The sequence below is a fragment of the Megalobrama amblycephala genome, linkage group LG10, assembly GCF_018812025.1.
Source record: "Megalobrama amblycephala isolate DHTTF-2021 linkage group LG10, ASM1881202v1, whole genome shotgun sequence".
In the NCBI taxonomy this organism is placed as follows: Eukaryota; Metazoa; Chordata; class Actinopteri; order Cypriniformes; family Xenocyprididae; genus Megalobrama; species Megalobrama amblycephala.
The window spans coordinates 6,255,332-6,269,961 of record NC_063053.1 but is presented as its reverse complement, the minus strand read 5'-3'; the positions used below and the strand labels follow the sequence as shown (position 1 = coordinate 6,269,961).

At 36.9% G+C, this 14,630-nt stretch overlaps 1 protein-coding gene across 10 annotated transcripts in view; it reads right to left on the bottom strand.

Annotated features, from left to right (window-relative positions):
- The window catches only part of slc4a11 (solute carrier family 4 member 11), a 103,330-nt gene that overhangs the window by 34,312 nt on the left and 54,388 nt on the right, over positions 1–14,630 (bottom strand). For 8 of the 10 annotated variants that reach the window (XM_048204167.1, XM_048204164.1, XM_048204173.1 and 5 more), the window contains exons 6-7: positions 11,627–11,659; positions 8,268–8,349 (exon numbers count right to left, since the gene is read on the bottom strand). In XM_048204167.1, coding sequence (XP_048060124.1) covers positions 8,268–8,349; positions 11,627–11,659 — 115 coding nt within the window. The remainder of the gene's footprint in view (positions 1–8,267; positions 8,350–11,626; positions 11,660–14,630) is intronic. The other 2 variants (XM_048204166.1, XM_048204171.1) reach the window with 1 other exon arrangement.

Below are 14,630 nucleotides of genomic sequence, written 5' to 3'. Positions count from 1 at the left end.
TAAATTTGACAGGGAGTGGTTTGTGAAATATCGCACTGTCTAAAATGCTGCAGCAGCCCAAAGAGAATAACACTCGTTAGTTTGCACACTGATGTCGGCTGCTGCCTGACACTGCTACAGTTTGGAGGATGTTGATAAAAGTTTTGGCAGCTATTAAGCAAAAGTGTTGAGAAAGAAAAAGTGTTGGCGGATCTTGAGAACTCTGAGAGGAAGCAGATGAATCATCAGAACCTAATCATGACCTGCAGATGTCTTTTAGATAAGGTTTGTTGGGGATCAATTTATTTTGATAAATGACTCAATAGCAGGTAGCAGTTTTTGACAGATGGGAATCCTAAAGACATCAATGTACGGTTTGCTCGAGAGCTGCATTCATCTTGTCAAATTACAAGAGTTACTTTTGTACAAGAGTTGGCCAATTAGAATTTCATAAACATAACAAAAAAACATTCATTTGAATTGCTGCAACAAAGAAACATCTAAATGTCTGGAATACTATGAAACAAGAGAGACAGAGCCACCTGACACAAGCTTCAAAGTGTTAAATCTATGGATTTCGCAAACATCTAAATACAAACAAAGATCATATGTCAACAACGTTGTTTGTGTGTTTGAAACTATCGCAGCGATACTAAGTAGGGGGCTCTCAAGGTCTTTTAACTTTAGCACAAATAGCATGTTACTTCTATTTACACTGTGTGTGAATAGCATCTATCACTATTTGCATTTAGTGTAAAAAAAAATGATTTTTGTTTTTTTTTATTTATACTTGATGCAAAGAGAATTCACCACTATTACAAATTAAATAAAATGTTATTTTAGCAGAAATATATATATTCACTATTTAATGGCAAAAAATGTATTTGAGTTGTGTCTTAAGGCAGGAACACACCAAGCCGACAATCAGCCGTCGGACAGTTTTTGTTTGTCGGCCGACTAAGTTTTCTAAGCGTGTTCCACACCGTCGGCTGAAGTTGGTCCTCGTCAGCTTTTTTTCGGCCGATTCGACATGTTGAATCGCCGTCGGAGCTCGTCGGGCCATCTCATCATTCTGATTGGCTGTTCAGCTATTGCCACCTGCTGGTACGGAAAGGCATTTCATCTTACGCAGGCACAGAACAGATGTGCTACTTGGCCGTCGGCTGTCCAGCGTCGGTTTGGTGTGTCAGGGCAACTTTGGACCCGACGTGAGCCAACCCTGCTTTCTGCTTTCATCGCCACTAGTTTGTCGGCTTCAGCTTGGTGTGTTCCTACCTTTAAAGGCAAAATATGTAATTTTCGCCGCTAGAGGTTGCTTATTCAAAACAGAGGTGTAGCTTGATAATGCCATGAATGAGCGTGGAATCATGGGAGTTGTAGTCTTCACCTCCACAGTCGATGGAAAGCAATCCGACGGACTCGTGTTCATGGATGAGCAAATGTATTAAAGTTTTATTAAAGTTACTGTGGTGTGAAGCAGGGCGGGCCGAGAGCCACGTGAGTCCAGCTGAGCTTTTATTATGCTTATGCTGCAGTAGTCCGTTTCCGCTCTTTTTGTTGTATATGTGGGGTAACACAGCGTTGTTTTACATGGTTAAAACAATCATACTAAATACATTTGAGTGTGTTGAAAGCTATATTATTACATTACTCAGTGCGTTCGCTTAGTGGCTGCAATGAGACACTTGTTGCACTTTGTAGTAATCTAGATTGATATTAGAATATATTAAAGGTGCCATCGAATGAAAAATTGAATTTACCTTGGCATAGATGAATAACAAAAGTTCAGTACATGGAAATGACATACAGTGAGTCTCAAACTCCATTGTTTCCTCCTTCTTATATAAATCTCATTTGTTTAGAAGACCTCCGATGAACAGGCAAATCTCAACATAACACCGACTGTTACGCAACAGTCGGGATCATTAATATGTACGCCCACAATATTTGCATATGCCAGCCCATATTCTAGGCATTAGACAAGGGCAAAACGTCTAGATGAGCACAGCTGAATCATCAGGTAAGCAAGCAAGGATAATAGCGAAATGGCAGATGGAGCAATAATAACAGACATGATCCATGATAACATGATATTTTTAGTGATATTTGTAAATTGTCTTTCTAAATGTTTCGTTAGCATGTTGCTAATGTACTATTAAATGTGGTTAAAGTTACCATCGTTTATTACTGTATTCACGGTGACAAGAGCCGTCGCTATTTTCATTTTTAAACACTTGCAGTCTGTATAATGCATAAACACAACTTCATTCTTTATAAATCTCTCCAACAGTGTAGCATTAGCCGTTAGCCACAGAGCACTATCAAACTCATTCAGAATCAAATGTAAACATCCAAATAAACACTGTACTTACGCAATTAGACATGCTGCATGACGAACATTTTGTAAAGATCCATTTTGAGGGTTATATTAGCTGTGTAAACTTTGTTTATGCAGTGATAGAGTTGAGAGCTCTAGGGGGGCGGAGAGCGCACGATTTAAAACATCTTGTAAAAAACATTCGATGGCACCTTTAATAAAAGTTGGATGACTTGTGTTGTTAAATGACATGCAATTAATTTAAAAATATACTGTAGGATGGAAGAATCTCTCTCTGATTATGCTATGTTAGCCACTTGACAAAATAGTGTTGTCTCGTGGTAAATCAAGAAAACAAGCGATCGAACAATAAGACTTACTGTGTTGAGCTATATAGCAATGATTAGTTGCTCACCTGTCTAATAAAACACACAATATATTAAAGTGTCTTTAGTGTTTCCATGGTTTCTACAAAAGTAAAACTGGAAATCGAGGGTAACATGGATATGACGTCTTTGACAGGCAACGAAATGACACGGTCCGAGTCCTGGTTAAAACTGCTGATTTCTCTGAATTTAAACATTGTTGGAAACATTTGGGATAATGGAAGTACAAGTGGAAGTAAGTCAACAAAATATATAACAATGTACTAGTGGTTTTTGGATATTTTAATGTAAAATTCATATATTGTACCTTTAATTTAAGTGTCCAAATAGTTTTTTGTGGCCACTGTATATATTTAGGAATCAAGTAGTTCCTCATGTCTCTGATTCTTTTGCAGTGATCTGGACTCACATAAAGACAGTCAAACCCCTTCAAATATGAAGTGTGGAATGAAGCCCCATCTACATTGCTGGCTGTGCGATGTGACAAAATAGAAAGTTCCCATTATAATCACTGTCAACATTGCAAATATGTTAGCGCTGGGTCCACTGTACAGTTTTACACAACTGTTTGAGACCACAGTGTGCTTTCTGCCCACGCACTGAGATCTGGACTCCTGTGAACGCTCTCATTATAATAAATGAAGCTGTTTTGTTGCATCACTCGCTTGGGGTATGGATGGGATACTAAAATTCAGCTATAGCAGAACTGCTACTAGCTAAGCTCTATTAATGAGTCTCTGGTATGATCTTCATTTTATTTTATTCCTCACACACTGAATAGAGGCCAATTTCATTGTCACTGAACTGCACACAGAGTTCTCAGTAAAGAGACTTTGTGTTTATATTTGTTCTCTGGTTTTAAATGTTAATTTATGTTATTACCACAAAATTATCTAAAATCATACATAAGCTAATTAACATAAGCAAAATACCTACAAGAAATGTTTGCCTATACAATACCTTTTAAGTTTTTTTTTTCAACCAAAACATATATAATATTACAAAAGATTTCTATTTCAAATAAATGCTATCATTTTTTTTATAAATATTTATCAAAAAATCCTAAAATTAAAAAAATAGTCTTCACAAAAATATTAAGCAGCACAACTGTTTTAAAAATACAATTACAAAAAATGTACAGACCCCAAACTTTTGAAAGGTAGTGCATGCCTCTGCCTCCTCCTACTGCAAGACCAGGATACATCTACAATCTGAAGAGTTTTATAGCCCTGTGAACCTGAAACAGTGCTCGCAAGATCCTCAGGTCCATCACATCTTGGCCATCACCTATTGACCTTTCTTCGATCAGGAAGACATGCAAGTTCATGCACACAAGAACCTCCTGCTAACTTTTTCCCTGAGGCCATCTGCCTCATTGGCCTCAGGGAAATTAATATACTGTACATGCTCAGTATAAAGATCCTTTAGTATCGACCCAACCCTTTTCCCATCACATATCAGATCGGAAAGGCGTTTAATTTCAATAAAAATTAAGAAAATATTTGAAAGGTGGAAATAAGTGCCTAACGAATGTTTAATAATAACGTAGCCTATTTATCGGGTAGGGTTAGGTGTAGGGAGGGCTTTATTATCCCAATAAGGTGGCATACATTTAATAATTTTAATAAATATAATCATTTACACTCTGTTATTATTGCATCCTGTTAATGTACAACAATACTGAGGTGCAAATAGTATCTGCCACTATTTATAAGTATAAATAGCATTTAATTTGCACTTATTGCAAAGAACTGCTACTTTTGTATAGAGTAAATAGAATGCATCGCTATTTTCAGTTAGTGTAAATGGCATATTGCTAAAAAAAAATGCTGCTATTGTCACTTAGTGTAAATAGCATCTATTTCTAAGAAAATATATATTTTCACTTGGTGCAAATAGCCCCTGCCATTTTATTATCACAATACCTCAAAATCTATCGTAAATTTTAAAGGGATAGTTCACCCAAAAATTAAAATTCTGTCATCATTTACTCCCCCTCAAGTTGTTCCAAACCTATATAAATGTCCATAGTATTTTTTTTTCCTACTATAGTAGTCAATGGGGGTTGAGATCTGATTGGTTACAAACATTCTTCCAAATATTCAGCAGAACAAAGACATTTATGCAGGTTTGGAACAACTTGAGGGTGAGTAAATGATGATAGAGTTTTCATTTTGGGGTGAACTATACCTTTAAGTTGACTGTTTTGATAAGGTTTTATTAGTTTTAACAGTTTTATTTCTTACAGGAAAAAAACAGAGCTTTTTTTTAAGCAAAAGATAAAATCTGGGGCTATTGATGCTATTGGGCTGCACCCATAGGCTGCACCCCAGTAGCCATGGGCCAAGTAACACCCCTGGTCAGAAGAACTACGAAGTTCATACAGTATCCAGTGGAGCGAGACCTAGAGGGGTGTGACGTGGGCCCTCTTTGGGTTGGTTGAAGACAAGGCAGGAGGACACGCCAGGGTGCCTGGGACTCAGCTAACTCCTTACAGACAGTTGACGATGAGTCAACACAACAAAGACATCTTAATCACAGAGAAGTGATACATTACTTTTAATTGATGATCCGTTCCTCCCTGGAACAGAATCTCAGACACACAGTGATACTGGCAAAAGCTTCTTCTTTCAGAATGCATGTTTTGACCTGACTCACCCTTGATTTCTTTCAAGTCCTCTACCCTGTTTTGTACTAGTCTAATATAGACACCATACAGTCTCTCAGATCTCACTGGCTACCTGTTGAGGTTACACTGGACACCTAGATCTAATTCCTTTTTTGCTAAAGAGAATGAGTTTGTTGTCATTTGTATTAGAACAGAAAGAAATTGAGTTCATTTCATATTTATCACAACTTGACACAAATATGTCTTTAAAAAACTAGGGATGTCGATTGTTAAAAATAAGACAGTTATATCAAATGAAGTATATACTGATTAATGATTGCCTATATTAATATTTTCATATATCAATAGGCTATATTTTACAAATATTTATATTTGTATTTAATTGTTTAATTTAGACAAGAATTAAAAAGATTGTTTTTATTTATTTGCTAATTGTTTAGTAGAATATTATAGATTTGACAAATTAATCAGAGGGCATGATTAAATGTGAACATTTCATAGTATTGTTAAATATTTATATACACTACCCTTTTTGAGAAAAAAAGTCTCTTGTTCACCAAGGCTGCAATTATTTTAAAAAATGTAAGTAAAAATAGTAGTATTGTGAAATATTATTACAATTTAAACTATTTTCTATTTTAATCATTTATAAAATGTGATTTATTCTTGTGATGGCTGAGATTTCAGCATCATTACTCCAGTCTTTAAATCAATAAATCTTTCTAATATTGATTTGCTGCTCAATAAACATTTCTTATTATTATCAATGTTGAACACAGTTGTGCTTCTTAAAGTCGCCATGAAATCAAAATTGACTTGTTTGGCTTTTAGTATGAATATGTTAGCCTTACTCTTATCTATAAGCTAGTGTGCTCCAAAACAATGACAAAATTTGCATTTAAAAAGATATAAGTGTTCAAAACTTACAGTCTCTCACCTCCGCTAATATGGATCAGTGATTTTGATGACATCACCCTGCACTTCAGCTTCTCATCAGATTTTCTGTCCAATCAAATGCTCTCTAGAATCTAAAGCATACCGCCCACTACATTATAAATAGACACATTTACTATTTTCTACATGGTGAATGGCACATAGCACACTATATAGGGGATAGGGAACGATTCAGACAGTGTAAATATTCTTTCCATTGGGGCGAATGAAGTCTGGTTTCACGTTAGTGTCACGTGTACTGATGCAGCGTGCACACGGTCTGCTCCGGTCCAGAGACACGATAGCAGAGAGTGGATCATATGCGTGAGTCGGCGCAGACCACAAAACATATCAGACCCATTTGAATTCTGCACAGAATGCTATATTTTAATAGCCTGGATGCCAGCCGAACTTAGCCCTGCCCACAACATTTTGAGGAACATCCGTAGAGGAGTAATTATGCCCAAACAGAAACTGTTCGGACCAATCACATTGTCAGGACGATGATTGACAGATTATCACCAGAAACGTAATCAGTCACGTCATCAAAGAGCGCTTGGGGAGTTTGATTGACAAGCGATCTAACCAATCAGAACGCCGCATCCGCCATTTTGTCCGACAAAGCAGTCAGGAGTTAGAAGATTAACCTCCGTGGAGTTAAACTTGAAAAATTGTGCATATTGACGTCTTTCCGCGTTTGAAACAACATTCATTCTCATGTTCATTCATGTTTATTTGATGCTATAAATGGACTAGTAGGAAGAGATGATCGGTTCACGAGCCTCTTGAGCTGAGGCGCTACAGCGATCTGTCACGATCATGGTCACAACCCATTAAAGAGCCACAAAATGGTTTTTATTGTTTGAATTTTTTTAATAACTACACAGTTTGAAAGCTGGGACTTTGTTTAATATCATAAGTAACCTGCTCTGTCTCGTCTGTCGATGTGTTGTCAGTTTCCTCTTTGCTCCGCGATGTATTTTCCACTCTGTGTGGCGTGACAGCGCCACGGCTTGTCGGACAAAGCAACAGTAACTAAGGGGGGCGGGTCTTTGCGAAAGGTCAATTAGTTTACAACAATGATGGCTGTTGAAGAACTGAGATGTGTAGATTCCACCATCGCGTCTGTTATAGAAGATATCGACAGCGCATTAATTTTAAAAAAGGAACAGAGGACCGCGATCAAGGCATTTGTCGATGGGAAAGATGTCTTTGCCGTCCTTCCTACGGGATTCGGCAAAAGTTTGATTTATCAGCTGGCCCCGATGGTCGCTAAGAAGAGTTCTGTTGACAACTATGCGTCGCTCAACATACGTCACTTACTCTGTAGCTCTGATTGGTTGTAGGTCTATCCAATTGAGGTCATTCCTGGATCGGTTGAAATACGCCCCCATAATCAAAGCCCAATGGAGCAGTATCAGACTCATATTCGAACTAGAATTGAGTATGACCACGTCAGGCTAATATTTTAACACAATATGGAGGAGATTAGGAGGAGAAACGGTTAGAAGGAAACTGAGGCTTTACCAAGCTCAACGTCTCTGGCCGAGCTGTGATATAAACGCAATTGGCTATTTTAAAAAAAGGGGAGAAGCTGTTCGATAAGTCTCGCCCTGTCTTCTTGTTTCAGTGGAAATCACGTTAACACACTGAATAATGCTGTGCGTTCTAAGGCACTTCAGTGGGCCTTTAATATTTTTTGTGGAAACTTATCTTTTTTTTCAGAAATCCTTGATGAATATGAACAGCATTCATTTTCTTTTATAACATTATAAACGCATTTATTGGCACTTTTGATCAATTTAATGGACCCTTGCTGAATAAAAGTATTAATTTCATTCAAAAAAACAAAACAAAAAAGAAATCTTACTAACCCCAATCTTTTTTTAATTAAAAACACAATGTTAAATCACCAGCCCTAGTTAAAATAATTTTTCCTATCTTGTGGCATTTCTTCAGACACCCCTGCTCTAGAAACTCTCCAGGCTCAGAGTTACGGGTAAGACAGATCCAGGTAACTCACAGGATGCAAAGCCAAGACTGCTGGTACTGGATCCCTGTGGCGGTGGCCGTCACACACTGCAGCGTCTCTGACAATAGATGCACTGTGAAGAGAGAAGGCAAGGGGTCAGTCGTGAGTGGGCGTGCACTACGGGCAATGGGTGACCATGCATGAAGAAGAAAACTAAACAATCATTTCAAGTTAACTACAATCTGGATGCCACTTCAAAAGCACAACAAGTGCAACTGGAGTATGAAGAACAGTAATGAAACTGCTCACGAGTTCGACACCAAGATTAAGTCAACTGACTTTCACTGTATATGGTGACACACACACACACACACAAAAACAAACAAAGAAAAGGATGTGAATTGATGGAGGGACTGGTAATTAAATCAAAGTCCGCTCATCTCCATGAAAAGGCTAATGCATATCAAGGTAGAACAGAAGCAGAAGCTCACCAGAGGACAATACACATCACTGCAGCCAGCGTGAGTGACAATGAAGACCTTTCCAAGAACACCACCAAATGTTTAATTCAAATTAATCAATCCGTGTGTGTATGTATGCGCCCTCTCTCTCGTATGTGTGAGCTGTCCAGCATATTAACAACAAGCAGTGTGAAAGCATGTGTGTGTGTTTGTGTGTATATGCCCTCTGTCCAGAAGAGGTGACAGGTGTGAGTTGTTCAGCATGACTAGCAAAAACAATATGTGTATGTGTGTGTATGAGAGAGAGAGAGAGAGAGAGAGAGAGAGAGAGAGAGAGTGAGAGTGTGTGTGTGCTGTTTAGCAGGCAGGATGGATGTCTTTGGCAGTCACACTGTCTCATCAATAAGACATCACACACTCACACCGTGGACAGATGGGTATCACCATGACAACACACTCAGCACCATCGAGAAACAGACAGGAAGAGAGAAAGAATGAGAAGGAGAGGGAAACGTATCAATGGAGCAATACAGGGCAATATGAAGACTGTTGAATTGGCATGGGGACAAACAGCTCAGATAATTGTGTACTTGGTGTGTTCATGAAGGAGAAAGCAAACATCTCTTTCCGTGGTACTTTTGAAAATCATAAGTACAACGATGCATGTTGAGCACGGCCATAAAGGCATGTACGCTAAGGCATACACTTTCACATACGCCAGAGCTAGATGAGATTTTAAACATTTACAATATATTCCATGTTATTTTGTTACTGATAAAAAAAGAAAATTTGTGAGATCTTTAAAACATTTTATATATTATTATATTTAATATATTTTTTGTTATTTGAAATAAAATGTTGACTGACAGAAAAAAAAAACAAAAAAAAAACATTATTTAAATTCAGGTAGTTTCCAAAGCAATATTTATCATTTTTATTTAGTTTAACTTGATATATATATATATATATATATATATATATATATATATATATATATATATATATATATATATATATATATATATATATTTTTTTTTTTTTTTTTTTTTTTTTACACACAGTCAAACCAAAATTTATTCAGACACCTTGAACATTTTATTCATTAATACAGTTTATTCATTATAGTTTAAAAAATGGTAATAAAATATGACAAGATCTCAGAGTTAAACTGTGTCAGAAAAAATTAATCTTAATTACGTCAGATAACACTTACGCAAAACATGGTCAGGTCAAAGTGTCAATAATTTTTGGTTCCAAATATTTATCAATTTTACTAGTAGTCCACTGTATGAAGAATTTTTGGGTATAATATGCCACAGTCTACTTTATTTCGCTATCCTCACTTACATAAATGAACTATAGTGTCCTGCACACACTAGTAAAAAATATATCAAAACTGTGTGTGTGTATATATATATATATATATATATATATATATATATATATATATATATATATATATATATATTAAACAGCAACTAATAAAAATGCCAAATACACAACAAAATACTAAAACTTAACTAAATTTATAATAAAAACAGAAAATACAAAAATAAAATATTCAAAATAGTAAAAAACAACTAGAATAGTATCTCAGTGATTCTAAAATAGACTTCCTTGTCTGGAATTTTACTTGCTTTAAAATACTCGAAAGAAAGTAAAATTGGTTATTATTTAAAAAATGTTATTATTATATATATTAAGTGTCATAAAGCATTATATATACAGTGCTTAACAAATGTACTGTATTAGACCACCACCAAATCTAAGGGTTGTGCCACAGCTGCCTTAAACTAACAGTATTGGTGATTACCAAAATCATTTTTTTATGTTTCTGTAATGGTTAATGGTTTAATGTTTCTAATGCTAAATTATAATTATTGTTGTGATTTAATGGATTCAAAGATAGAGCGCACAAAGGTTTCATCAAAAGCCTTTGGGAACAACTAGAAACTCTTTTTCTTTTTTAATAAATCTGCAAAAATGTCAACAATTCTGTGTTTTTCTGTCAATATGGGGTGCTATGTGTACATTAATGAGGAAAAAAATGAACTTAAATTATTTTAGCAAATGGCTGCAAAATAACAGAGTGAAAAATTTAAGGGGGTCTGAATACTTTCCGTACCCACTGTATATTATATATGTGTGTATATATTATATACACACACACACACACACACACACACACACACATACACACATGACTAATTGATTGATGTATTTTTAGCCTTTCAGAACAAATATAGCACTGAAATATATATTGAATATTGTCAAAAGGCTGGGGAAAAAAAGAAAACAGAGAGAGAAAATTGTCAGCTGTATCGTCCAGTCCTGAAATACACGCATTAACATTCAGGCAATCATCTAGGCCAACCCCACCTCACCCGTTCTGATAACTGCCAGAGGCCTGGACATCAGGACGGAATGAGATGCTTTTATTCACACACTCTAAAGACTTTTCCTCAAGATATTAAAAAAGTCTTTTCATTCGTGTGTGTGTGTGTGTGTGTGTGTGTGTGTGATGCATAAATATTAAGCGGAAAAAGACATCAGAATGACAGTGGACTTTTTCAATCACAACAGTGGAATCCATGCACAGCCAATCAGCCGAACGGCAATGAGGCAGGAATGAGACAGAGGCGATGATACAGCCCAATCTAACACACCACCACGGGGAGGGGAATCACTCTGCATTCAGCATCAACTCTTTTAAAACAACACCAAATCTTGTCTTTTCAAATGTGTGGATACTGATTTCGAATTGGATTGTGTCACTGCATCAACTGGAAAATGCAGTAAATTGATGGTTCTGAATAAGAAAACAGAGATTCGCGTGTCTTTCGGACTAATGGTACATGTCAATCACATCCAGTGGAAACATCAGCACTCAGGGAGAAACACACATGAATTGTGGATAATATCCCACATCTGATCATATCATATTCTTACCGTTGTCATAGAAAATGAAATTCTGCGACCTGTCTGTGCGAGAGAATCGGAGACACAACAGATGCACACACGCACACACAATCACACAAACACACACAGACACACTGAAACTGAGTTCAGCTTGGAAAGGAAAGAGTTAAAGTTAGGTTGAACACAGAAACATATGTTGTGAACCCTAAAAGCAAGCAAAAGAGTGAAACGTCTCTCAGACACAAATTCAGATAACCCACCACCCACACAGACACAGCAAACCTCCCTCTCTCACTAATTGGGGCTGGGTTGTCAGGCAGATGCTCAGGTCTCTTTACTCAGATGAAATATGATTTTTCTCCATCTTTCATTGTGCTTGTGTCTTAGCTGAATGAGATCTTTATTCCCATTTCATTCTAATTTGATCTTCATACTGATAGACTTTAGGTTGCATGTGCGAGTGCACGTGAGCTTGTGTTAAATGCCTGATGCGTGCACATACAATCAAAGCACTCACAATTAGACCCCATTCATGGATTCTCAACCAAATGATCATACATTATCATATTCATGACATTCACATTTCATAATCCAATCACACATCGGTTCATTTGCATGTTCCCAGGCTCATATCATTAATATGATTCCCGCTCACATGTGAGCTATGTATCCTAGCAACAGAGGGACAAGAGAGAATGTATCATCCCTAGACTTAAAAAAAAAATAAAAATCAACTAATGATAATTCACATCTCACCATTCACACAATTCGGCAGTGTCCGGGCACAAATTGGGTGCGGTGTTAGTCCGGATCAGAGTGACGGTACAGTAAAGTCCAGGACTAGGCATAATTGGTGCCCAGCATACCGAATGATATTCTGTGTGTATTCAGTGTGAATTTGGCAATGACGATAAGAACACAGAGATTAATGGAGAGCCTGAAACGATCAATACAATCCGGGAAAAGCGTGCTGCCAACTTGTGAAAATCTCAGAGGGAAATGACGCATTCATACAGCCTGACAGATTGACATGCTGTGTGACTGCATACGTTGTGTTGTCATGAATATTTCTTTTATTATAGTGAATTTTAATTCAAGAAATCCTTCGGAAAAACTCAAGACAGGTATCAGATTAATCTATGAGCAACAAGTACGAATATAATCATCAGGATTGAAAATAACTGATTGTCTAGTAGTGAGAGATATCAGGGATGATAAACAAAGATCTTCAATTATAACATATAATAGGCCAACCTGTGAAAGGTTTTATTTACCACCATCCCTCATAAGAGATGACAAAGAAAGTCCTAATTAGGTGCTTAATTTCATTACGTGCTGTAAATACAGGGGTTTTAAACGTGTATAAATCAAGAGATGAGCTTTCATCTCCACAAAAACATCTCTGGGTTAAAAACAGCTGGGTTTGGAAATGGACAAACACAGCAATTGGGTTGTATTAACCCAGCAAATTGGTTATTTTAGCCCAGTGGCTGGGTTAAATGTTTGCCCAACCTGCTAGGAAGTTCTATTTAACTCAAGTATTGTTTAAAAATCACTGTATTGCTTGCTTTAAATGCACCCAAAGTATGTTGGAAATTAACATGAATTAATATGTTTAATAAATGAACATTTATTAGTAAGTTTAATGAATAATAATAAAACAATAAACATTTATTAAATTGCTTATTAATAAATGTTCACCTTTTGATTATTATTGTCATTGCCTCTAATAATTATGTGTCTGATTTTTGATTTCCAACCTATTTTGGGTTCATTTTAAGCCAGTTATATAGTTGGGTTAAATAAAACTGCCCAACATGTTGAGCAAACATTTAACCCAACCGCTGGGCTAAAACAACCCAATCGCTGGGTTTGTCCATTCTGAACTCAACTTGGGTTGTTTTTAACCCAGCACTGTCTTAGAGTGTACAGTCACCTTAATCATTTAAAAAGCTGCATGATTTGAACTACACTATATGGACAAAATTGGTATACCTAAACATGGGACTCAACACCAACAGGGACTGTAATGACATTGCATTCTAAATACATAGACATTAATATGGAGTTGGTCCCCCCTTTGCAGCTATAACAGCTTCCACTCTTCTGTAAAGGATTTCCACAAGATTTTGGAGTGCTTCTGTGGGAATTTTTGCCCATTCATCCAGTAAAGCAGGCACTGATGTTGGACGAGAAGGCCTGGCTCGCAATCTTCAGTTCCAGTTTATCCCAAATGTGTTCAATGGATTTGAGGTCAGGGCTCTGTGTGGGCCAGTCAAGTTCTTCCACACTAAACTCATCCAACCATGTCTTTGTGGACCTTGCTTTGTGCACTGGGGCACAGGCATGCTGGAATAGAAAAAAAGCCTTCCCAAACTCTTCCCACAAATACTTTAGATATACAAAAATGGTGCACTTATATTACTTATGAATGGGTGAAAGTGCAACGCGCAATATGGCGGAATAAGTCTCACTTTCTAAATAGAAGAGCCAACTGCCAATTGGTAAAGCCATTGCATCACTGCAGCTGTCGTTAAAGAAGCTCTGGTTGCTCTAGAAACAGTACCTGCATTTTGTCTCATCCACCCTGTAAGATAAGCTTTTTCATTTGAGCATAAGAAAAACAACATTTATGGGACGGTTCTTCATGTCAGATTTTGTTGCTGATTTGAAATATGTTATTTAAATGTGACTTCAGCTAGCAGTTTTGGAGATTTCAGGATTTCCCCATTTAAGTAGATAGGACTTGGTCTTGGATGCCCAAAATATCTGCCTGGAGGCGTTGCAAATATGGACGCAGAGTGAACAGACATTCCTTGAAAGGGACTTTTGTTGGAAGCATAGCATTGTCCAAAATGTCTTGGTATGTTGATGCATTAAGATTTCCCTTCAATGGAAGTAAGGGGCCTAGCTAGCTCTGAAAAAGCCCCATACCATTATCCCACCTCTACCAAACTTTACAGTTGGCACAATGCAGTTAGACAGGCAACATTCTCCTGGCATCTGCCTAACCCTAGTCTCGCATAGCCAGACC